The 26,570-nt window shown below is 45.0% G+C and overlaps 1 protein-coding gene and 1 long non-coding RNA gene across 33 annotated transcripts in view; both read right to left on the reverse strand.

The window, feature by feature from the left end:
* PXK (PX domain containing serine/threonine kinase like) overlaps nucleotides 1–26,020 on the reverse strand; it is a 141,228-nt gene extending 115,208 nt beyond the window's left edge. For 25 of the 32 annotated variants that reach the window (XR_012011889.1, XR_012011886.1, XR_012011883.1 and 22 more), the window contains exon 1: nucleotides 25,796–26,007. Coding sequence is in view for 24 of the 32 variants with exons in the window: in XM_072785651.1 (XP_072641752.1) it covers nucleotides 25,796–25,897 (102 nt within the window). In the remaining 8 variants the exon portion in view is untranslated. Of the gene's footprint in view, nucleotides 1–25,795 lie in introns of all 32 variants that reach the window. The other 7 variants (XM_072785647.1, XM_072785646.1, XM_072785668.1 and 4 more) reach the window with 4 other exon arrangements.
* On the reverse strand, nucleotides 19,890–23,542 carry LOC140610103 (uncharacterized). The gene is made up of 2 exons (XR_012011893.1): nucleotides 23,443–23,542; nucleotides 19,890–21,695 (listed from the first exon to the last, which is right to left on the reverse strand). It is a non-coding gene; the product is annotated as an uncharacterized lncRNA (long non-coding RNA).
* Nucleotides 26,021–26,570: the final 550 nt, after the last annotated feature.

The raw sequence follows: 26,570 nt of genomic DNA on the forward strand, positions 1-26,570 counted from the left end.
AAAAGAAAGAAAGAAAGAAAGAAAGAAAGAAAGAAAGAAAGAAAGAAAGAAAGAAAGAAAGAAAGGTACAGTCTGATTCTATTCCTTCCTTCCGCAGACACACAATTTAGATTTTTAAAAAACTTATCTACTGGGGTGTCTGGTTGGCTCAGTCAGTTGAGTGTCTGCCTTCGGCTCAGGTCATGATCCCAGAATCCTGGGATTAAGCCCCAAATCAGGGAGCCTGCTTCTCCTTCTCCCTCTAACCCTCCCCCGGTTTGTGCTCTCTGGTTCTCTGTAAAACAAATAAATAAAATCTTTTTTAAAATAAAAAAATTAAATTAAAAAAATAAAAACTTGTCTATAAGTATGTGACCCTTGATCTCAGTGTCATGAGTTTGAAACCCACACTGAGGATAGAGTTTATGTAATAAAATAAAATTCAGAACTTCCTGAACATATATTTGTGCCAGAATAGGTTATGTCTACACTACTCAGTCAAGTGGCAAACATCTTCTCATTGTATCCCTTTATATATGCTCTTTGTCCTTTATTCCTCTCCTCTCCCCACAACAGACAGTAACAATTATGTGTTCTAGCCTTTAGAGTTGTCTCTACTTCAGGATTCTAGCACTGTCAGGCTAAGAGTCTTGTTAAGGCATTCCTGAAGCCACTTCATGGATACCCTATACATTTGGCTATTATTGTGATTATGATCACTATATTGCCTTCAAAAAAAAAAAACTTGTCTATAAAATGGCACACAATAACAACTTGGCAGAAGAGAAGCAGTAGCTACAAGATAATGCCTGGGTCATGACATAAGAGTGTGATAGCCAAGATGACATCCTCATTAATGTTTGTGCCAAAACATTCTTTAAATTTAGGTCAGTGAGATGAATGGATAAAGATGTGGTGTATGTGTACACACACAAATGGAGGAACACTACTCAGCCATCAAAAAATGAAATCTTGACATTTGCAATGACGTGGATGGAACTGGAGAACATTATGCTAAATGAAATAAGTCAATCAGAGAAAGATAGTTATACGATCTCATGGGAAGAGAGGAAAAAATAAAACAAAATAAAATCAGGGAGGAAGACAAACCATAAGAGACTCTTAATCATAGGAAACAAACTGAGGGTCACTGGACGGGGAGGGGTGGAGGGTTGGGGTAACTGGGTAATAGATGGGCATTAAGGAGGGCACGTGATGTAATCAGCACTGGTATTATATAAGGCTGATGAAACACTGACCTCTACTTCGGAAACCAATAATATATTATATGTTAATTAATTGTATTTTTTAAATATAAAGCATTAAATTAAAAATAATAATATACCCAACAATAAAAAATAATTTAGGTCAGCGATCTCCAAAGAGGTTGATTCTGACCCAAATGACATTTAACAATGTCTGGGGTCATCTTTGGTTGTCACAGAGGCTGGGGGAGTGCTACTGGCATCCAGTAGATAGAGCTCAAGGATGCTGCTAAACACCTACAATGCAGAAGACAGCCCACACCCACCCCCCAACAAAGGACTATCTGGCATTGAACGTCATTAGTGCCAAGGTTGAGAACCCAGGTTCAGGTGCATCAATAAACCAGCCATCCCAGTCTTTGGAGGCTTGGGATACAGGGTAGTGCTAGAGATTACTTATGTCACCATCTGCCCTTGGCTGTGGCCCACTGGTACCTCATATACAACACTATAACACACTCGTGTCCACCTATACTTTGCTTAGTTATTGGCAGCCTAAAAGTACCACCCATTATATAAAAACACATTAAGACCCAGTAAGGCTTCACTGTAGTCCCCAAGTACTATCTGCCATGTGGTAACAGGTACAGAAAGACAGTGGGGAACATAAGGTGATTTTGCTTGAAAATATTTTTTTTTAAGTAAACTCTACCCCCAACATGGGGCAAGAACTCACAATCCCAAGATCAAGAGTTGCTCTACCAACTGACCCAGCCAGGTGCCCCTGCTCAGAAATATTTTTATTCCACTTCAATAAGACAGGTTGGTCCCTAACTATAAAACATTTGAATTTTTTTAGTTTGCTTGATACCACCATCCACTTGACCAAAAGGAAATACTTTCACCTCACATCCCCAATTTGTAAACTAAACACAGCACAACTGTCCTCTGCTTGCAACCAGGTGGTAGCTCTTATTAAAGCAGAGAGGACAGTGCCCAGGGGAATAAGAGAAACCTAGCATCTGAAGTCAGGTCTCGGGATCCCTGGGTGGCGCAGCGGTTTGGCGCCTGCCTTTGGCCCAGGGCGTGATCCTGGAGACCCGGGATCAAATCCCACGTCGGGCTCCCGGTGCATGGAGCCTGCTTCTCCCTCTGCCTGTGTCTCTGCCTCTCTCTCTCTCTCTCTCTGTGACTATCATAAAAAAAAAAAAAAAAATTTAAAAAAAGGGCAGCCCCAGTGGTGCAGCGGTTTGGCGCAGCCTGGGGTGTGATCCTGGAGACCCGGGATCGAGTCCCACATCAGGCTCCCTGCGTGGAGCCTGCTTCTCCCTCTGTCTGTGTCTCTGCCCCTCTGCCTCTGTCTCTGTGTCTATGAATAAATAAATAAAATCTTTAAAAAAAAAAAAATGAAGTCAGGTCTCCTCCTCCCAAGCTGGAGTCAGCAGCCCCAGAATCCTCCAGTGAATCATTCCCATCTTTACCACCATCTCTGATGTGGAACGGAAACTGCAGTGTGCATGTATAAAAGAGACAATAAACCACCAAGGCCAATCAGGCAACGAAGGGAAAGCTAACTCTGTAGTGCAGCCCTGAGTCAAGTAGATATACGCCTGCCACCAAACCCTGCCATCTGCTGCCACGTCCCCAAAAGGCCCCTTCTTCTTGCTCCTCCTCACAACATCACACCATTTATCTTAGTGGGGCAGGGTGGCCATCCCATCAAACCCTAGCACGTGGGTATTTCAACTAGTCTGTGTGGTCTGCTGAAGAAGTTCTTCAAACTGGAAAGGCACCAGGACCATGTAATTTCTGACTAAGTGAGATTAGAGAAGAGAGATATAAGTGAGCAGTGAGCACCGATCTTGTGTCAGGAGCTTTGCTAAACCCAACACTTCTCATTCAATTCTCACAGCTGCCTAGAGGGTAGAGCTCAGCTCCCCTCGGCTGGGCTCGGCTCGGGCAAAGTTGCGTGAGCTGTCCAAGGTCACACAAGTGGGAAGCAGCTGAGTGGGAAGTGCAACCCAAGTACCTGATTCCCAAGACCTTCCAACCAGACACGCATGACTGGTGACCCGGGGAGCCCCGAGCTCTTTCTGCAGCCCTGAAAGATGGGGATCCTCACTAGCTGGTGGAACTCAGGTGGTTCATCTCTAATGATGCTGATCTACTGACTCCAATCCTGAGGGGGAAGTCGGGGTTGGGGCTGTCGTTTCCATAACTGTTGATTAATGCTTCCAACACAGGCCATTTTCCAAGTAAGCATCCTCACTTTTGTTACTGGAGTTTTCGGAAAGATATATACTTAAGATTTCCCTGCGCAATAGCTGATATTCAAAGATGCCGTGGTTTGGTGAAATTTTAGGAAAAACTGAGGAGGAAAACTTATTTTGAACCTGTCTGGCCCCAAATTACCTTAAGGAGACTACAAACACAGATCACTTTGGAAAAAAGGTGTTCAAGGAGCTAAAGCCAAAACTTCAGCAAACCTTCAAGCCAGAATAACCTGCATAATTCTTCTCCCTCCCCTTTTGGCACAGATATCAGATTTACTCAGAGACTCAAAGTACAGAGAGATGCAGACAGCTGTTTGGAGATATTTTACACCTTGTCAGTGTTCCCACATCACTATCTCCAAAGCAGAGGGTCTCAACCCTGCTGCATTCTATAATCACCTAGAGAAGTTAAAAAACCAAACAAACAAACAAAAAACTAGATACCAGTGGTTCCATCCTCCCTCCCAGAGATTCTGATTTAACTTGTCTGGGCTGAAGCATAGGCATTAGTAGGTCCTAAAAGTTCCCCAGGTGACTGTAATGTGCAGCCAGGCGCAAGAGCCATCTTAAAAAAACTTCTTAAAAAGGAAGCAGCTTTACAGTGTAAAAATAAAAACCCTCTCAAGAGAGGAAGGAAACAAATGAACCACGCACCCACCAACCTTACAGCCTCCTCTATCCCCGTCCTCATCCCTCCCTGCCTCTTCAAGGGTAGAGTATGTACCTAAACTGAGCCCTGTAGGGGTCCCACCTACTCAGGGCCCTGGAGTGGTGGCTCACAGGTACAACTCATACCATCTGCTGATGGTTCTTTGAGGTAAGAAAGAACCATTACCCTCATTGTGCAGCTGGGGACAGTGAGTATGCCTTGACACCTCTGGGATAGGAGGCCAGGTCTCCAGCACCTACTAGCCACACCACTCTCTCGGGTTCATTCCCAAACCTACTTTCTTCTGGCACTTTCCCCTCATAGGAAGGCCCACAGAGAACACTGAGCACACATGAACTTGCTGGACATCCAACATTATCCTACTTCCTTGCTCAGGAACCTTCCAGGGCTCCCACTGGCCACAGAATAAAACCCAACTCCTCAGCCTAGCTTCCAAGTTCTGCTATCACCTAACCAAAGCGTCTTAACACGTTCCTTCTCCTCTACCCAGACTCTGTGTCTCCCAGACGTCCCTTACTTACTGCCCTCTCTGTTTTACCTAGACAACACCTGGCAAGGGTAGCTGTTTAATCATGTTACTGCTATTTCTGTCCTATCTATATCTACCTATGTCTGTGGAGAGGGGGGCGCTCTCCAACTGAATTAAGTTTTTTAGGGCTAGGATCACATATTTCTTTGTATTGCAAACAGCACCCAGCACAAGGTCAGCCCAGTAGTAGAAGTGCAGCAAATAATCCTTGGTGGGTATTTTGTTAACTGACTGCTTGCTCTTTTGGGAAGGAGGAAGCTTGCTGGTCTTTTTCATGTGCACTTACATCTAGGAAAAGTCAAACAGCATCCTCAAGAAAATCTCCATGAGGGTCCGGGCATGGGTGAAAACAGGTGAAGGGGATTAAGACGTACAAACTTCCAGTTATAAAATAAATAAGTCACAGAGACAAAGTACAGTATAGGGATGCCTGGGTGGCTCAGCGGTTGAGCATCTGCCTTCGGATCAGGGCATGATCCTGGAGTTCCAGAATGGAGTCCTGCATCAGGCTCCTGCAGGGAGCCTGCCTGCTTCTGCCTCTCTATGTCTCTCATGAATAAATAAATAAATCTTAAAAAAAAAAAAAGTACAGTATAGCGAGTATAGTCAATAATAACGATATTTAATGATTTCTTATAATTACATTAATTACTTGATAATCATTAGAATTAATTATTAAAATTAAATAATTAAGAATTAATATTAACACTGTATGGTGACTACATTTATTGTGGTAAGCACTAAGTAATACACAGACCTGTCAGATCGCTATGTTGTACATCTGAAAATAAGATAGCACTGTATGTCAACTCTACTTAAATAATAAAAAAGAAAAAAAATTTCTAAAAAGAAAGTAAGTCTCCATGGATCTTCCAACCCGATTTATCATCCCTTTATAAACCCAATATTCAAACCCATGGTATCACACAGCACAAGAGCCACAGCTCACGGGTGGTGGGCAGCAACACCCCGAAGGACAACAAGGTCTCCGAGGAAATTCTCAGTTGCAGGACTGCCACTCAGCTCACCAGCAACCTGCCTGGCTGCTTGCAGTTCTTAATAGTTCACCTAGAATTAATGATTACCCCTTACTCTGCTAAATATTCATTACTTATTGTTGCATTTGTAGGTTCTCAGTGCTACAACATACCTGCGTTTTATTTTCATTGCTGAGCCCTCCAGCAATGTGCAAAACCTGCCCCCAAACCGATGAAATCACTAGGGTTTTAAACGGCATTGGAAGAATGACCACTATCTTAACCTAATTTGCTCAGAAGAGTGAAGCCAACTGTAACTCCTTTTCAACCAAGTAAAATAAATCTCATTTAAAATCTAACTGAGGATCCCTGGGTGGCGCAGCGGTTTGGCGCCTGCTTTTGGCCCAGGGCACGATCCTGGAGACCCGGGATCGAATCCCACGTCGGGCTCCCGGTGCATGGGGCCTGCTTCTCCCTCTGCCTGTGTCTCTGCCTCTCTCTCTCTCTCTGATGTGACTATCATAAATAAATAAAAATTTATTTTAAAAAATAATAATAAATAATAAATAAATAAAATCTAACTGAATCTTAGAACTGTGTGCTTCACATTTATGCAAAGTAAGTTCTCCAGTTTCTACTCTGTGTTCCCAGAAAGGGCAAGGAACACATCATAAATGTGCTTTGATGCCTGCCGTGAGATGCCACTGCCTTACTGAGCATGCTTCTCCCTTCTCCAGGCCTTTTGAAGTCCATGCTCTCCTCTGCGGGACAGTCTCCTGCCCTGCCAGGGGAGCTGCTCTCCACACCTAACTTCAAAGGCAGCCGATGTTTCAGCTAGGAGAAACACTGCAAAGCAGTGCTCAAAAATCCTTTCAGCCTCAGACATGACTAGAGAATGAACATGACATTTAAAAAAAAATTGTTTTTTTCTGAACATGGCATTTTAAACAGCAGTTCCTGTGGCATTCTGTAGTACGAGACCCTTAAATGACGCCAAAGAAAATTACTTAATTTGCTAAGATGGGAATCCATGAATGCCATCTTACGTCAAAGCAAAGGGAAAAAAACGCTCAAATATCTCGGGCTCATTTAAATAGTAATTAAAAATGAAATGTGACCTCCAATAATCCTCAAGCTTCTTGGGCCGACGCCCTTTTAAAAGTGTAGAAACAGATGCAGTAAATATAACCTCAGAAAACTACTATTTAGCTGGCTGGCCAGAAAAGACAGTAACCACACAAACTCCAACCTGGTTGGAAATAATGATTTTTATGTGGGCTCTGGTATCTCAATTCTCACACCCTCAGCTGGTAACAACCCAAGTACCAGCTAGGAATGAACTGTTCCTCCTTGTGGGGCCACTTCTCTGCCCACCCCCATGGTCCACTGCCCCAAGTCTTCTGGAAGTGGATGTACTGATCAGCCCTCTTTCCCCAGGCCAAAACCTCAAGTGCCCAGGGGGAAAGGGCCTGGCTTTACAGTCAGAGACTCAATTCAAAGTCCAGTGCCACTTACTAGTTTTGTGACCTAACTCTGCTGAGCCTCTGATCTCAGTTTATTATCTGCAAAAATCATATCTTTCCAACAGGATGGCAGTAAATATTGGATGAGACTCTATACTTACAGCACCCAGCACAGAGGCCAATTTTGTAATTTAGTTTGTTTTCTTTTCTGTTATGAAATAGAGAATGCATGGTGTGTACAGGTGAATACACTATGGCCCTAAACAGCAAGCACAGGAGATGGCCACAGCACTGTCAAGAGCCCCAATGGAACAAAAAGCAGCTATTCTCTTTTAACACAGGGAATAATTTTATCAGTCTCTGATTTCTGATAGCAAGCACTATTACTCAGCTTCGCTTGTCCCAGCTTCTATGCCCACGTTTATTTATTTATTTGATTATCTATTTATTTAATTTTTTTAAAATTTTTATTTATTTATGATAGTCACATAGAGAGAGAGAGAGAGAGAGAGAGAGAGAGGCAGAGACATAGGCAGAGGGAGAAGCAGGCTCCATGCACCGGGAGCCCGACATGGGATTCGATCCCGGGTCTCCAGGATCGCGCCCTGGGCCAAAGGCAGGCGCTAAACCGCTGCGCCACCCAGGGATCCCTAATATTTTATTTTTAAGTAATCTCTATACCCAATGTAAGGCTCGAACCCACAACCCCAAGATCAAGAGCCACCTGCTCTACCAACTGAGCCCGCCATCCACCCCCTCCATACTCACTTTTTTTTAATCTTTTTTTTTTTTTTTTTAAGATTTTATTTATTAAGTAGAGACGGAGAGAGGCAGAGGGAGAAGCAGGTTCCATGCAGGTAGCCCGACATGGGACTCGATCCCAGGTCTCCAGGATCACGCCCTGGGCTGAAGATGGCACTAAAATGCTGAGCCACCTGGGCTGCCCCTCCATACTCACTTTTTTTTTTTTTTTTTTTTAATATGATAGTCACAGAGAGAGAGAGAGAGAGAGAGGCAGAGACAGAAGCAGGCTCCATGCACCGGGAGCCCAACATGGGATTCGATCCCGGGTCTCCAGGATCGCGCCCCGGGCCAAAGGCAGGCGCTAAACCGGTGCGCCACCCAGGGATCCCCATACTCACTTTTAAGGAAGCTAAGTAAAAAGCCTCCCGCTAAAAGAATCTGGTTTTCAACAATAAGAGAATGGTTATGCTGTTTATGGTTTTTTTCTTTTTAAGATTTTATGTATTTATTCATGAGAGACACAGAGAGAGGCAGAGACACAGGCAGAGGGAGAAGCAGGCTCCATGCAGGGAGCCCAACGCAGACCTGATTCCAGGACTCCAGGATCATGCCTTGGGCGGATTACGCCCTGGGTCGAAGGGAGGCGCCCAACCATTGAGCTACCCAGGTGTCCCTGTTGTTTATGGTTTAATCATATAGTGAAAGAATATGCAACTCTTTAGAAGGATATTAAAAGAATTTTTCATTACACAGGACAAAGTGAATGCTGTAATTTAAATATTCTGAAAAGATAAAAAACTGATAACATTGATAGGAAGAAGAGGAACTACAACAAATGTTTGTTTGTTTTTTAAGATTTTATTTTTTCATGAGAGACACAGAGAGAGAGAGAGGCAGAGACACAGGCAGAGGAAGAAGTAGGCTCCCTGCAGGGAATCCGATGAGGGACTCAATCTCGGGACCCCAGGATCAGGTCCTGGGCTGAAGGCAGCCCTAAACCGCTGAGCCACCGGGGATGCCCACAACAAATGTTACCAGTAGTTATCTCTGGGGTGAAATTAGGTGTGGCTTAAATTCTCTTAGCTATTTTTTTCATATTTTTTTAGGTTATCCTCAAGCATATTTTACTTTCTTGATCAGGAAAAACAATGTTCCCAGAAGTTCCTTGGTTTACTACACAGGTAATTTAAAAAACATGTTACTTTCAAACAAAGAATCCTGCCTGAGTGATAAGGATTGAGATATCTGAGCTCAGATAAGAGCACAGGATGTTATCAGTGATAAATGCAAGCTATCATCTTTTTTCCTTTGGTAAGAGAACTTCTAGTCCTTTTATGACTCACCAGCACTTTTATTGTGCTGGGGAGATTGGAAAAACAGAAGATGAAAGTCAAACAAATTAACTCTTCTATTAATATCAGCGGTGGTAAGATATTTGGTGGGAAAGAAGCTTGAAAGTATGGGGAAGTCAAACTAGGGAAGTCCCTACTGGTTTCAACAGAAGAGAACTCACTGTTCAGCATCACGAAGGATGAGGGAGGGTTGATGGCACATAAATTTACCGCACCTAAAAACATCCCCGGGGGGGGGCACCTGGGTAGTCAGTGGTTGAGCGTCTGCCTTTGGCTCAGGGCATGATCCTGGGGTCCTGGGATGGAGTCCTGCATCGGGCTCCCCACAGGGAGCCTGCTTCTCCCTCTACCTATGTCTCTGCCTCTCTGTGTCTCTCATGAATAAATAAATAAGACCTTTTAAAAAAATAAAAATTAAAAATATCTTGTGTCCTTCTGGGACGGAGTTCCAATCCCAACTCTGTAAGCTACTATACATGTCATGCTGCCATAGGCATCTTCAGAGCTGAGGGTAGTAACCGCTATGTTTGTGGAGCACTTATTCTACTGTCCTTCAGCTTATCCCATCTCCCGGCAGTGCTTGGAGGTATGTGTCACTTTCTCTCTTTTACAAGAACCCCACTTCTCAGAGAGGGCAGATGCCTTAAACACAGACACTCAGCTAGGAAGTCAGGAGAATGGACTCCATCCCAGGCCTGTCTGCCCCACAGACAGGGGGGGCAGACTTCCTATCCTCTATGGCCGGAGGCAGGATGCTTAGACATCATTCCATCCCTCATATTGATGGAGCAAGTTCAGCTAAACAGGCAGAACCAGTCCCTCAAGTGAGGAAGGAGTCCTGAGAGATTGAGGGGCAGATTGTGGACAACAGGAACCCAGGCCTGGGTAGTAGGAGTTGAAAGAGCTGCAGGGCTCTCAACACTGGCCCAGTCTCCTGACTTGAAGACTTCTGCACTCAGCAGGCTGCCTCCAACTGCAAGGTCACGAACTGCGGGCCAAATGTACTCGGGCACTGCATAGAAGCTGCGTGCAAGGGGATCCCTGGTTGGCTTAGCGGTTTAGCGCCTGCCTTTGGCCCAGGGCACGATCCTGGAGTCCTGGGATCGAGTCCCACATCGGGCTCCCGGCATGGAGCCTGCTTCTCCCTCAGCCTGTGTCTCTGCCTCTCTCTCTCTCTCTATGTCTATAATGAATGAATAAAATCTTAAAAAAAAAAAAAAGAAGCTGCGTGCAAATACGAAAATTATTTTCTCTTCCCAATGTTAAATAAGCTCCTCCATGAACATGAGGCAGTTTCTAGCGAAGCAGAGAGGAACATTTTCATATGAACTTGCCTGAAGTGGACATCAGGCTTCTGGAGGGAGCCTCCAGCAATGTGAATGGTGGTTAATTTCAGCTGTACTAGGGATCCCTGGGTGGCGCAGCGGTTTGGCGCCTGCCTTTGGCCCAGGGCGCGGTCCTGGAGACCCGGGATCGAATCCCACGTCGGGCTCCCGGTGCATGGAGCCTGCTTCTCCCTCTGCCTGTGTCTCTGCCTCTCTCTCTCTCTCTTTCTCTGACTATCATAAATAAATAAAAATTAAAAAAAAAAATTTCAGCTGTACTAGAACAGAAGAGGGTCTTTGACTAGGGCTGTTCTGTTTCCACCCTATGCTCCTATTGAACTCCAACAACAGCTGCCCCTCTTTCCTGTGCTTTACTGTTAGAAACCATGAAGACTCTGGGTCTCAATAGTCACAAAGCCCTACTGGCTGCAGGGCTAGCAGGTCCTGTCCTCCAGCTCAGCCCTTCTCACAGTTCAGCCCTCTGGACAGAGTACTGACCCAAGGCTGTGATGTCCAACATAGCAGCCACTGTGCATCTGTGGCTAGTGTTGACTGAGGGACTGCACTTTAAGTATTTAACTTTATTAAATTTAAATAGTCTGGGCAGCCCCGGTGGCGCAGCAGTTTAGTGCCGCCTGCTGCCTGGGGCGTGGTCCTGGAGACCCGGGATCGAGTCCCACATCAGGCTCCCTGCATGGAGCCTGCTTCTCCCTCTGCCTGTGTGTCTGTCTGTCTCTCTCTCTCTCTCTCTCTCTCTCTCTCTCTCTCTCCCCCTCTCCGTGTGTGTCTCACATTAATAAATAAAATCTAAAAAAAAATTTTAAAAAATTTAAGTAGTCTAAGTAGCTAACTGTAGCCACTGGACAGTATATAGACTATTTGCTTGCAGATATAAACATCAGATATTTGTGGAAATGTAAGCACACTAAACACAGTATGTTATGACTTTTCTCTTCCCCCTCAACTTAATATAAGATGAATCTCTTTCCATGTTGGTAACCATGCATCTGGATTTTTTTTTTTTAATTTTATTTATTTATTCATGAGAGACACACAGAGAGAGGCAGAGACACAGGAAGAGGGAGAAGCAGGCTCCATGCAGGAAGCCCGATGCGGGACTCGATCCCAGGTCTCCAGGATCACGCCCTGGGCTGAACCGGCGCTAAACTGCTGAGCCACCCGGGCTGCCCCCTGGATATTATTTTTAAAGTCCATATCTTGGGCTGTCCAGTACACTAGCCACAAGCAGTACGCAGCTATTGAGCACCTAAAATGTGGCTGCTCTCAATTGAGATATGTTGTAATTGTAAAATGCACAACAGATTTCAAAAAAAAACTTTGTATGACATAAAGAACATAAAACATATTAATAGTTTTTATATTATCTACTGAAATAATATTCTGGATATATTGGGTTAGGAACAGATTATTTAAATTAATTTCATCTGTTCCTTTTTACTTTTCTAATGTGGCTACTAGAAAACTTAAAATTACATATGTGGTTTGCATTAATTTCACTGGCAGCATTGCTCTAAAGCCTCCACAAGTATGTAATGAACTAACTCCACATCTCTGCAGGCAGGCTGGGAGAATTGGGAAAATGGTAACCCAAACCAGTGTCTCTGGTTCTGCAGCTCAGTTAGGAGGGTGGCTAACTCATCTTCATCTAGGCCTGGGCTTAGCAGAGCCATCAAACAGATCCACTGCTCTGCAGGCCCTAACAACAAATCAGGCTGAGGATGGCTCAAAGTCCACTGGCCTACAAACCATTCTTCCGCCCTCAGCCCTATGACTTGGAGCAAGTTACTTCCCCTCTCTGCACCTCATTTTCTTCCAACTGAAAAACGGAAATAATAGTGAACTCAATTCAGAGTTATCATGAGAATCAGGTAAGAATCTAAAAGAGTTTGGCCATTTCTTTTTTAAATATATGCTTACCATATGACTAAGCAATCCCATTCCTAGATATTTGCCCAGGAGAAATAAAAATATGTCCATACAAAGACTAATACCCAGTGCTCATAGAAGCTCTATTCACAACAGCCCCAAAGTGGAAAGAACCCAAATGTCAACCAGCTAATGAATGCATAACAAAGAGTGAAATGCTACTGAGCAATAAAAGGAAACATGCAACAACATGAAAGAATCTCAAAGCTTTATGCTAAAAAGCCAGACGCAAAACATTATACCCTATAAGATGCCATTTATATATGACATTCTAGAAAAGGTGAAATGACAGTAATGGAAAGCAGACCAGTAGCTACCAGAGATCAGAGGAAGGATACTGACTGCAAAGAGGCCCCAAGGAAATATCTGGGGTGATGAAAATGTTACACAGTGGTTACATGGGGGCACCCATTTGTCCAGCTTAGGAAATGAGATAAGTGACATAAAGAACTTACCAAAGGCTGTGGTCAACCCAGCCGGCCACAGTAAGTGCTTAAACAATGCTAGCTATTATCATGGCAAGTGCCACTGCTTCTTCAGTATTGCCCGAACTTTCCAGAACCATACTCAGACTCATGATCTTCCTGGGAAGACCACTTGCTTACCTTGGACTATTTCTCTAATCATTTCTGGTGCCTTTGTTTCGGTCATGGCCTCTACCTAGCGGAATTCTGTTGCGTTCCTACCTCCCTCTGGTCCTTCTCTCCCTCCTGCCACTGACCTGATGTGGCCTTTCTAACTCCAATGCTTTATTACTACCCTGGACTCTCCTCTCCCCTTCCTTCACACTCTTCCCGGACCCCTACTCACCACTACCAAATTAAGCCTCCTAAAATACCACTTCCACGAGCTACATACCTGCTCCAGTCCAACTGCTATTCAGTTCCCTGAGTCTGGCCTCCTGGGGGCCCCACAACTCGCACCAGTCTCCCTTTCTCATCTTTTACCCCACCCCAGAATCCTCCATGACAGATCCTTTTGGAATGAACAAAGGCAGGGACTACGTCTCTCTTGCTCCCATCTGCACCCCAAGAGCCTAGCATGGGGCCAGGAGTAAGCGGCATGCTCACAGCAGTATTTGCTGAATGAACTGAAGCCTGCAAACATAACCTCACCTCAGAGAACATAACTAGTCATTCTCTAGTATTTTTTTTCTAGTATTTTTTTTTTTAAGATTTTATTTATTTATTCATGAGAGGCACAGAGAGAGAGGCAGAGACATAGGCAGAGGGAGAAGCAGGCTCCCTGCCAGGAGCCCAAGACAGGACTCGATCCAAGGACTCCAGGATCACGACTTGAGCAGAGGGAAGGAAGGGAAACACTCAACCACTGAGCCATCAGGTGCTCCTATTCTCTAGTATTTTAAACTGAGATCCTTATGGTGGGTTAGTAAGGGTTTGGAACAGGATGAACAACTAGAGTTTCTGGAAGGATTTATGTGTTAAAGGCTACATAAAGGCTTCTGTTTCTCTTTCTACTTAAAAAAAAAAAATCAATAAAACAATTATTTAAATATTTTCTCCTTTCAGGGCACCTGAGTGGCTCCATGGTTGAGCATCTGCCTTTGGCTCAAGTCATGATCCCAGGGTCCTGGGATACAGTCCCACATTGGGTTCCCCACAGGGAGTCTGCTACTCCCTCTGCCTATGTCTCTGCCTCTCTCTGTGTGTGTCTCATGAATAAATAAATAAAATATTTAATAAATAAATAAATATTTTCTACATTTCTACCCAGAGCAGACTGAGAGCCTCCGAGTGAACACAAAGGAAACATGGGGCCAGTCATAGAACTTAGATGAGTGTGTTCATGGTTTATTTGGTTTATCATGGTTTTGGCTACTACATAGCTTTTTAATTGATTTTGTTATGAGTCATACATGGTTTCATTTACACCCACTAATGGACCATGACTAAAGGCAGGCTATAGAAATGCCAATTGTAAAATATGAGTTAAATGAGAAGTTAGTGAGAAACATGAGAAGTGAGAACGACCATAAAACTGGTAATTGCAAATTGTCTGAAGATGCTCATTATCAGTACCTTAAGCTATATTTATCTTATCGCAATTCTCACTGCCTCTCATATTGCAAAAAACAGTGTAATTCAGATCCCAAACATTAATAAAATTCTCAATAAGGTACTGATCTGAATAAAACATATTTTTAATTCAAAGTCACTTCCAGAAGGGTTTTTTTTTTTTTTTTTTTACACAATTCAGTATTACCACGAAGGGAGTTTACAAGTTCAAAACCCTGGGGAGTGCTGATTTAGAACCCATTCTCTGAAAGGCTGTTAAGCCCAAACCCCCAGGAGGACCTGGGTGGAAGGAGCCTCTCCCACTGCACCCTCACTGCTCCCAGGAAGACTGGCACTTTCAGTACCTTACTTCACCTTTGGTTTATACATCTGCCACCTCTACCAGGATATAAGCTCCCTGCTTTGTTCATCTTTTTATCTTAATACGTGGCCCAGGGCAGCCCAGGGGGCTCAGCGGTTTAGCAATGCCTTCAGCCCAGGGCTTGATTCTGGAGACCGGGATCGAGTCCCACATCAGGCTCCCTGCGTGGAGCCTGCTTCTCCTTCTGCCTGTGTCTGCCCCTCTCTCTCTCTCTCTCTCTCTCTCTCTGTCTCTTCTCTCTGTGTCTCTCATGAATAAATAAAATCTTAAAAAAAAAAAAATACACGGCCCAGTGTGCAGCTCACAGAAGACTCTTCATAGGTGCTGGCTAATGTTCCCAACACCTTAGAGGCTTTCGGACAAGGAAGAAAGCACGTGCGTCACAGACTGAAATGCACCCTGGCCCGGTGTATGTGTCCACAGCCTGACTACTGGAGCGTGACACTTCGGGGAAGAGAAGGCAGCAGGGCTGTACAGAATATAAGTGCATTTCTCAGGAAGCACCCCCCCCCCAACCTGCCCCTCACAAATGTCAGCTGGCACAGTCACTTGGCAGGGGAAGTGGCAGAGGAAAGAACAAAGCAGACAGCTTTCTATTTTATTTTTCACCCCACTGCCAGAGGTCAAATGTGTGTACGCTGATGTTGGTGATGAACAAAAGCCTGGATATGAAGAGCTAAATGGGCATTTGCCGGGGCCCAGCCTCTGGGAGCACATCTGCCCGTTCAGAGGCCCAGCCCCATGGCCTGCCTGTTTGCCTCTTCCATCTCTCCTGCCACCGCCTTGGAACACCAAGAGCCGGCTCTGCGGCTAGGCAGGGGACCCCTGTGCTGCATCCCCTGAGCCTGGCTATCAAAACATGTTCCTTCAGAGTTAAAAAGAAAAAGGTGGCAGGGGAGTTGCTCTTTGACATGTCACTGGTCTGTCTTGCCATTTGTTAACAAAGCAGTCACAGTTGACAGTGAGACAAACATTTATATAAATAATTCTCCTTTTCCCATTGAACATAATTGAGTCCCTAACAAGTACTAATACCTACCTAAAAAGTTACTAGTGTTCTGGCAAATAGAGGTAAGACACTACATCAAAATAGCAGACACTTATGCGTGGAGCTCAGTTAATACCCACAGCACCACTAACGTACTCTTACTATCCCCACTTGACAAAGAAATAGGCCAGACAGATTAAACAATTTGTCCAAGATCATTAAGATATTGTCCCTCTGCTCATGCTTACACTTTCACATGTGTGGGAGGGGGAGATTATAAATAGAAAACAGAGTAGTAAGAAATAACACCTATGGAGGCGCCTGGGTGGTACAGCTGGTTAAGCATCAGCTCTTGGTTTCTGCTCAGGTGATCTTAGGGTCGTGAGTCGAGCCCCACGTCATGCTCCGTGCTCAGCACGGGGTCTGCTTGAAATGTTCTCCCCTCTCTCTGCACCCTCCACCCCCGGTGCATGTGCCTTCTCTCTAAAATAAATAGAGAAATCTTTAAAGGAAGGAAGGCAGGCAGGCTGGCTATATAAAATGCTTGCACTTTTGGAACCAATAAAGCTGAATGGGAATTTCAGAGGAAGGAAAGGCATATCCAGCTTGGCAGGTAGTTGTCCACAGGAAGGGTTCCCCAAGCTGTAGCTCAGATAACTGCAATCACACAACAAATCCACTTACTCAACAAACATTTACTGAATGCTTACTATCCATATGCTAAGGAATGTGCTAGTTTGAAACAGAATCAATGTAATAAAACATAGACAGGAAAGGCTGGATTTAGAAGAGGAAAAGAAACCTTAGAGAGAAAGACATGGACAGAGGCAAAACAAGCTGCCCATATGATCCTCACCATCTAAGGAGTGAGAAGGGGAGTAGTGTGTCCTTACACAGATCCTCAGCAGCCTAAGAGCCCCTGTAGTAGGGTGTGCTCACCACTGCATCCCAAGCACAGAGTGCAGTGCTCTTTTGAGAAGCCAGAGCTCAAGAAGTACCAGGGAGTTAAGAGCGTAAGGGGACTAGTGAATGTGGTGAGCTACATACATGGTCACATGCAGAGATGCCTAGCGTGTAGCAACGTGTCAGCCAGCCAGCCATTCCCTGTGCTCTGGAGGGACAGTGAGTAATGTCGTGCTGGCCAGACGCTTGGCCTGACTAGAGGTGTGGTGTGAGCAGGACAGTTTCAGGCTCTATTTCTCTCTGCAGGACTAAAGTGCACTGAGTCCCCACCCACCAGACACCGGTCCCCTGGGGGGAAGGGGAGGCTCAAGGGAAGGCCTGCAGAATGACACTTGCTTTCTGCTTTTCACAGCTACAGGTAGTTCTGACATTTTAGGTCCAGGATTGTCCCATAGTAACACTCTATCCATTCCCCACCACCACCACCCCAAAAACAGCCTCAATTGAACTGAGGAGAAATGACCAGTTTCTGATGAGCCACAGAAATTTAATAACCAAAAGAAATTCGGGCAGCCTTGTTTAGATGTCATAAAACAGAGAGCTGGCCAGGGCACAAACAGCCTGCTTTCCAACACAGAGCCCTCTGCCCTTCCACTGGACTACTCTAACAAGTCATCGCAGCACCTACAACTAAATACTCGAGGCAAGGTACAAGCCAGAGTAACTCTTTCACGACAGGACATAATCATCTATTGTTCCAAATCCAGGACTTCCTTAAAGCAGAGTGCATATGGCAGTGAGGTGCACTGTCCAGATATATGCTACTTCTCCAAACCTATAGCTGAAAAACTTTCTCCAGCACTGATTCTTACCCTAAGATTTGCTGCCTGAGAGCAGGCTCAGGGCAGTGAGGTTCTAGAAGATCATCATGTGTATGAGCATTTATGGAGAATATATCCTTCTAATAAGATTGTGAAAGGAGTTAAACCCAAAGCGGTAAAAGAACTTGTGCTAAGAACGTGTCTGTGAGTTTAACATCCTGTAATGTTAGAAAACTTCCCAGGGTGATGGCTAAACCTTTCAGGGTAATGAAAATGTTCTAAAGTTGATTATGATAAATAAATAAATAAATCTTTTAAGGGGGATGGGCACCTGGCTCAGTCAGCTAAGCAGTGGGGTCTTGATTTCAGCTCAGGTCATGATCTCAGGGTCCTGGGATTGAGCCCAGCATCAGGCTCTGCCCTCAACAGAAGTCTACTTGAGGATTCTCTCACTCCTTCCTGCTCTCTCTCTCAAGCTCTCTCTCTCTCTAAAATAAAAAAATATATCTTTAAAATTGATTATGGAGGGATCCCTGGGTGGCGCAGCGGTTTGGCGCCTGCCTTTGGCCCAGGGCGCGATCCTGGAGACCCGGGATCAAATCCCACGTCGGGCTCCCGGTGCATGGAGCCTGCTTCTCCCTCTGCCTGTGTCTCTGCCCCTCTCTCTCTCTCTCTATCATAAATAAATAAAAATTTAAAAAAATAAAAATAAAAAAAATAAAATTGATTATGGAGATAAATACACAACTCTGTGAATATACTTATGTTGAGTTGTATAGTAAGTTAACAACTAAATTGTACAGTATGTGGATTATAGCTATAAAGCTGTTACTGGGTGACTGGTGGCTTAGCCGGTTAAGCATCTGCTTTTGGCTCAGGTCATGACCCCAGGGTCCTAGGACTGAGTCCTACATTGGGCTCCCTACTCTGCAGGAAACCTGCTTCTCCCTCTCCTTCTGCCTGCCACTCTCCTTGCTGGTGCTCACGATTTCTCCCTCTCTGTAAAATAGATAAATAAAATCTTTAAAAAAAAAAAGCTCTTACTAAGAAAAAAATTTCTTGAAGACTCCTGTTGCAATGGGTTCCCCAAACTAATATTATAGTAATAGGAATACCCTTTTAGCCACCAAAAAATAACTACTCAATTATTTGAAGACAACAGTAACAATGTACTCTTTAGTAAGCAAGAGGAAACTCTTGACAGCTTGATCTCCAGCTAGAAATAGCCAGACTCACCCCAAATTTGGTAGTCAGCAAGATCAGCTGGAGTCTATAGTGGTCAATCTGCACACTCTTTCCCTCCAGAGGTCCAAGTTTCACCCCGGATGAACCACGTGTCCCTTAGTCCTTACTCAAAAAACTCCAAATTGAGGGACGCCTGGGTGGCTCAGCGGTTGAGCATCTGCCTTCAGCTCAGGTTGTGATCCCGCAGTCCCGGGATGGAGTCCCACATCAGGCTCCCCTGAAGGAGCCTGCCTTCTCTGCCTATGTCTCTGCCTCTCTCTGTCTCTCATGAATAAATTTTTTTTTTTAAATCCAAATTGAAAATGAAGGGCTCTGTCACCTCCTGTAAAGAAGTCATATCTTAATTTCCCTACTGTGTGCATCTTATTCATAAAAGAAGTCACTGACAAGGACGATTTCCAGTTTCAGGGGGAAAACAATGGAAAAAACCTATTACTCTCCCTCCTACAATACCCCCCAGCACTCAAGCACTTCTGAATTCTAAAACAATGTTTGGGTCCAGCTCTCCTGCTTTCAGGATGCCAAAAGCTGGAACATAAAGGATCCCCATTTTATGTGAAGTCACTCAGAAACCTCTAGCAGCTTGAAAAGGAACCACTACCTGCCTTCGTAGAAAACAAGTTTGTTCTAATTGGCTCAAATGAACCCATTTAGACCATTAATCAACAACCTATATTTTGAACAATCTTATTAAGACCACAATCTATATGGAAACTATGTACATATGGGCGGATATTTACAATATTCCCCCAGAGAATAAAACAAATAAGATCTTTTCTCCTAAAATAAACTTCAGCCCTAGAATCTTGTTTCTTTCGAGTAACTACAGCCAGCTTCTTATTTGTATTCCTACTACGAGAAATCTTCAGAGTGGGAGAATCCTCAAAAGAGGTGATGAATGAAGATTAAGAATCACCTAGCCTGGGGCAGCCTGGGTGGCTCAGCGGTTTAAGCGCCTGCCTTCAGCCCAGGGTGTGATCCTGGAGTCCCAGGATGGAGTCCCACGTCAGACTCCCTGCATGGAGCCTGCTCCTCCCTCTGCCTGTGTCTCTGTCTCTCTCTCTCTCTGTCATGAATAAATAAATAAAATCTTTAAAAAAAAAAAAAAAAAAGGAATCACCAAGCTCCCAAAAATAAAAAATTAAAAAAAAATTAAAACAACAACAAAAAAAAGAATCACCAAGCCCCAAGGGGCGCCTGGGTGGGCATGTGACTCTTCATTTCGGTCAGATTATGATCTCACAATCTTGATCTCCGGGTTGTGAGGAGTTGTCAGATTAGGCTCTGTGCTGGGTGTGAAGCCTGCCTAAGGTTCTCTCTCTCCCTCCTGCCTCTGCCCCTTTACATTCACGCTCTCTCTCAAAAAAATCAAATCAAATCAAATCAAATCACCAGCCCCTAAATAAGTCTGTAAAAAATTGACTTCAATAGGTATAGTTTACTTACAATCTCTAAATTAATACCATTAACTAAATTTACTAATTCCAACTCGGACTTTTGTAACTGCATCTAAAACAGGTTTCGAAAACAAATGAGGAAAAATACATAACTAAGTAGAAGACAAGTGATCAGATTTCAAGAAAATTTATTATCTTATTATAAAATGAGGAAATGCAGGACACCTGGGTGGCTCAGCAGTTTAGCACCTGCCTTTCGGCCCAGGGCGTGATCCTGGAGTCCCAGGATCGAGTCCCACATCAGGCTCCCTGCATGAAGCCCTCTGCCTGTGTCTCTGCCTCTCTCTCTCTTTCTCTCTCTCTCTCTGTGTCTCTCATGAATAAATAAATATATACTTTTTAATGAGGAAATGCTGTAAGTTAACTATTGTATGGTGGGTATTTGCCTATGCAAATATCTTCGAATAATTTTTTTAAGTGTCCACTATAATTTGGAATTCTAAAGAAACTTCCAAATAGCACCCCAAAAGGACGCCCAGATTGATCCTGATACTGAGCACTGGGTTGCCTTAAAATGTCAGGCTCTGAAGGCAATGAGGTCTGCTAATTTGGCCTCACATTCGAATAGGTATTCTGATGATGTATGAATAGAGTTTAAAAGACTCTAGGGGCACATGGGTGGCTCAGTGGTTGAGTGTCTGCTTTCGGCAGCTCAGGGTATGACCCAGCAGGTACTGGGATCAACTCCCATATCCGGCTCCTCTCAGGGAGCCTGCTTCTCCCTCTGCCTATGTCTCTGCCTCTCTCTCTCTGTCTCTCATGAATAAATACAATCTTAAAAAAAATAAAAGACTCTATAAAAAAAGGCCACTGATTAAAAAGCTGAGGCTCAATAATCCAAGCCACAAAAGGAACTTCAAAACCATCTGTGTTATGACAGGTAAAGACTCTGACTGACTTGTCTACCCCTTGGGAAATGGAAGACCTCAGAACCCCATAGAACAAAAGCTCAATGAAAGCAGGAGCTTGTCTAGTGGATCAGCAGATCTCCAGCATGTGCCTGGCACGAAGTAGGTACACAACACATTTTTGTTGAATTGATGAGTATTGCTGAATAAACAAACTGTGCAGGAATACAATTTCCAAAAGTCAAGGGTTCAAAGAGAGACTCATTTTCAGTAAATATCTCAACATGTAACATTATCTTTCCCAGATTTAAAAAATGTTGTCATGCCTCAAATATCACTAAAATTATCTTTTGTTTCTCAGGAACAAAATGCACCAAAACCAGAATAAATGGGCCTTGATTCAGATGAACCTCACAGGAGACTTTTTTTTTTTTATATTTTTTTTCTTTATTTATTTATGATAGTCACACAGAGAGAGAGAGAGAGAGAGGCAGAGACACAGGCAGAGGGAGAAGCAGGCTCCATGCACCGGGAGCCCGACGTGGGATTCGATCCCGGGTCTTCACAGGAGACTATTTTAAAAGGAGAAAACTGAGATGAGGGCTAGCACACTACATCATACTGACCAGCAAAAAATCTGATATGCATATTTGATAACAACATTCTCCTAAACTGTTGGTTTCCTCTGGTTTCTATTTCAGCTAGGTAAGCATTTTTTCGGTCTATTGATTTTTAGAAGTTTTCCCTTTCACGTCACCAAGAATTCCTATATTTCCCTGGTCTTCTCTTAGTCCTTCCCCAAACTCTCCCACAATTCACCTGTATGGCTTTTTATTCAAATTCCTTTTGTTTGGAAAGTCCTTCCTGTTCCTCCCTAAATATGGTCCCTTCTGATTTTATGGAAGTTTCATTTCCTTGCAGCAGAGGCCTGGTCTATTTCCTGAAGCCAAATTCATTGTGCTCCATAAAAGTGAAAATAAAATCATTCAAAAAAATAAAATAAGGGGATCCCTGGGTGGCGCAGCGGTTTGGCGCCTGCCTTTGGCCCAGGGCGCGATCCTGGAGACCCGGGATCGAATCCCACATCGGGCTCCCGGTGCATGGAGCCTGCTTCTCCCTCTGCCTGTGTCTCTGCCTCTCTCTCTCTGTGTGACTATCATAAATAAATAAATAAATAAATAAATATTTAAAAAAAATAAAAATAAAAAAAAATAAAAAATAAATAAAATAAAATAAATAAAATAAAATAAAATAAAATAAAATAAAATAAAATAAAATAAAATAAAATAAAATAAAATAAAATAAAATAAAATCATTCAAACCCCAGTCAAGAACCAAATCATCTAGCAGTCTGTGCCCTTTCTGCCAGTTTCCCAACCAAATATGCCTTTCTGGTGGTGACCTTGTGTTCCCTCCATCCTGGCTTCTGTATTTTCCAATTTACAAAATTTTTCCCTCCCCAGTCCATAAACTTTAAACCATATGTAACCTGAAATTTCCTGCTGTAAATTGTATTTCCCAAAGCTAAACAACCTTGATTGATAAATGGAAGGAACTATGGACAGAAAATAGCTATTCATAAGAACACTTGAACATGTTTAACCCTTTGTTGTTGTTTTTTTAACCCTTTGAATGTCATTTCACCAGGGAGTGAGTAGATGGAAGAAGAAATGCTCTTTACCAATACTTCATAAAGACTATTTCATTTGATCTTTGCAACAACCTTGGATGGCAGGCAGGCAGGCATTTACTACCCTATTTACAACATCAAACTACAACATCAAAAAGTTCATTTTTGGGATCCCTGGGTGGTGCAGCGGTTTGGCGCCTGCCTTTGGCCCAGGGCGCGATCCTGGAGACCCGGGGTCGAATCCCACGTCGGGCTCCCGGTGCATGGAGCCTGCTTCTCTTTCTCTCTCTCTCTGTGACTATCATAAATAAATAAAAATTTTAAAAAAAAGAAACTTTAAAAAAAAAAAAGTTCACTTTTTTGTGACTTGCTCAACCAATGTCTCAGACTAGCAAGTGTCTGCCCAAAACCGTGTTAACGTCTTGCTTCTTCCAACTCAAAGGCTGTCTACTGTATACTCTCTCTGTACGTTTCTATCCTACAGCCAAGGAGCAATTCCCAATTTTCAGCATTTCAAAGGGAGGACAGCCCTCTGACTTCTGGAACACCAACTCCCTTCAGCTAACAAGTAGGAAAGCCACCTTCAGTTTTACCAATAGAAAACAATGCTCTTTTCTTCCATATGCCACCATTAACAACTACTTTTTTCCGAAATAATTTCCAACAGTTCCTGTTTTAAAAGGACTTACTCATAAGAGGCTAATAATCCAGAAAGTCTGCATCAGCATATGATTTTCTCAATAAAGTTCAGGGCTGATGCAACATTTCCCAGTCTCCAATTCTACGGCTAAAATGACAAGAACATGGAACAGTCAAAAATTGCGCAAGACAATGCTACAGTGTTTTTACTCCACATCTGCCTCTGTGGGTCTCCGGTGAGTCACTGTCTTTTGTGATCAGTCATCATTCTAGGGACTCCCATTCTCTATTTTATTTCTTAAAGAAAAGTTCTGCAGTTAAAATGGAATCCTATTACATCTTTTACTATCTTGCTGAAGAGCTGACCCCTTAACTTAGCATCTCAGACGCCACGTTGTTCCAGTTTTCACCACTACCATTTTACACAAACAAAAAAGAGGCAAAGTAAGGTTGCAATTCATTTGCTTATTCATTTAACAAACACATATGAAATCCTATCAGACACTAGGGACTGGGACCCAAAATCAGGCAAGGGGCCCTCCTCTCAAAACGTGGTGGAGAGGAAAAACTAAAGAATTACAAGAATAAACTGATCTAGGTTAAGGTGGAAATGAGCACAGGGCTTGGCCATCATGGAATGCTTCCTGGAAGAAGTTCTCTGTGAGTGTTTATATGCATCTCTTACTTTCAGCACAAAATAAACCTAAAAGACTCAACCCCTCTCCGTGAAAGTTTGTAAGATTACTTGCCAAAAGTTAAGTCAAATATTGAATATAATAGCAGAATTTATTCTTGACTACCTGCCCTAAATTTCCACCTTTCACCCATACTCCTGTAGGCATACATTACAAATGGTAATGTAATGACAGGGTACAAATTCTGTCCGACACAGCGCCTCTTCACAAGTCTGTAAAAAAGGATTAAAGAGATGCACGATGGGCAGCCCGGGTGGCTCAGCGGTTAGTGCCGCCTTCAGCTCAGGGCGTGATCCTGGAGACCCGGGATCGAGTCCCACGTCGGGCTCCCTGTATGGTGCCTGCTTCTGCCTCTGCCTGTGTCTCTGCCTCTCTTTCTGTGTCTCTCATGAATGAAATAATAAATAAAATCTTAAAAAAAAGAGAGAGAGAGATGCACGATAAAATACCATGCACTTTAAAAAAATATACAATCATTTCCCTAACTGGAAATGAACACTGTGAACAATCCAAACCCTGCAAAGCACGGCTGTGGGAAGAGGAAACTGAGGTTCAAAAAAGTCTCACTTTAATACAACAGGAATAAAAGATCTCTTTGAAGTCACCAGAACAGCTTGAACAGAAAGGAGAAACAGAAGGCTATTGTGGGGCTTTCGCCTCCAGAAGATGAACCCTAAACACACTGCAATGGTAAACAAACAAGCCTCTGAGCCGGAATCTGATTCTGTGACCTGACAAAACATTACGATTTAAGGAATCTCTCTCTCCCCCCATTCATTATTTCCCAAAGTCCCACTGGATGGCAGCTTTAGGGGTTCTGTTTTGCTGTTTTTTTGTTTTTGTTTTTGGGTTTTGGTTTTTTTTTTTTTTTTAGTTGATGTTTTTGTTTTTCTTTCTTTTTTTTTCTTTGCTTTTTTTTTTTTTAAGTTGATGTTGTTTTGTTTTTCTTTCTCTCTCTCTCTCTTTTTTTTTTCTTTGCTGGTTCCTAGGTTTATTGCTTGTAAATGATAATGCACAGTGTTTTTTCAAAACAAAAAAACGGGGGGGGGGGGTTGTTCAGGCAAATGAAAACACTCCTGGGTTTAAAGACCCGCTAAAAGACAGTACACGCAACAGAAATGAACTCTGCCCGTGTTGACTAGGAGGACCTATTAGCCCTTTACGCTACTGCGGTGGACCCTAAATCCCGAGGGGTGCTACCCCTGCCCACCCGCAGCAGGTCGCGGGAGGGAAGGCGCGCGCCCGCACACCTGCGTCCCTCAGCACCTCCCCGCGCGGGCCCGGCACCTGCCCAGCACCTGCCCAGCACCTGGGGCTGCCGACCCGGCCGCCTGCACGCCGCTGTCCCAACGAGAAGGCTCTCAAGTCACACTTCCATCGGGCCGGGCACTTGCCCGCATCGCCACCGCTCGGGTCCCCAGCTGGAGGCAGGGAGACTCCGCGGCCCCGGCGCCGAGGCTGACGGCGGACAGAGGCGGGCAGAGGCGGGCAGAGGCGGGCAGCGTCCCCCGGGCCGCCCGGGGCTGCCCCACTCCGCCGGCCCGAGGTGGGCCCGGGAATCCGGCCCCGCCCCGGGACCACCGCCACGCCCGCCTGCGCCCCCGGCCCGCGCTGGGCCGCCCGCCGCCCGCCCGCCGCCCGCCCGGGGCCCGGGGCCGCCCCTCCGCCCTCCGCCCTCCGCCCTCCGCCCGCCCGGCGGGCCGCGCACCGTGTGCGACTGCAGGCTCTGGCTCGCCTCGATGGCTGCTGTCAGCGGCACCGTGTCGTCCAGCAGCACCTTGCGGGCCGGCGGCTTCTCCATGAAGGCCATCCCCGGACGCCCGTCCGCCAGCGCCTCGACTCCAGGGACAGGAACCGCGGGCGCCGACTCCCGCCGCCCGCCCGGCTCCGCCGCCGCCGCCGCCGCTGTCAACACGCGCCGCCCCACGCGCTGTCGCCACCCGCCGCGCCCGCCGGGTCCTAGCGCCGGCCGCCCCGCCGCCGCTGTCAACACGGGCGCCCCTTCCCGCCGCCGCCGCCGCCGCCTCCCGCGGGGTCCTAGCGCCACCCCGTCGCGGTCGCCGCTGCCTTGGACCCGCGTTTCCAAGCTCCTCGCAGCCGCCCGCAGGCAGGCCGGGTTCTCCTAACCCCCAGCCTCAGGCTCGGGGTCCTCATTTCCCAAAACAGGGCATCTTGAGCACAGCGGTCCAGGAACCCTCAACCCCAAGATGGCCACATAGCCTCGCAGCTGTTGGGCTTTTCGCCTTAGGCCCTCGCAGCTGGACTGCCGGACCGAGACCTCTCCAGCTGGACCCCTCCTCCCCAGGCCTCCTGGCCCAAGGGCCCTCAGACCCAGGCAAGGGGCCTTCGGGATGAGACCCTCAGTCCGAGCCCTGGAGACCCAGAAGCTCCCTACAACAAGCCTCTAGGATTCAGGTTTTACTGAACCTTTGATCCTGGCTTTTCAGACCCAAGAACTCAAGAGGTGGGCCTTCAGAATTGGA

The sequence above is a fragment of the Canis lupus genome, chromosome 19 (genome assembly GCF_048164855.1).
Source record: "Canis lupus baileyi chromosome 19, mCanLup2.hap1, whole genome shotgun sequence".
Taxonomy (NCBI): domain Eukaryota; kingdom Metazoa; phylum Chordata; class Mammalia; order Carnivora; family Canidae; genus Canis; species Canis lupus.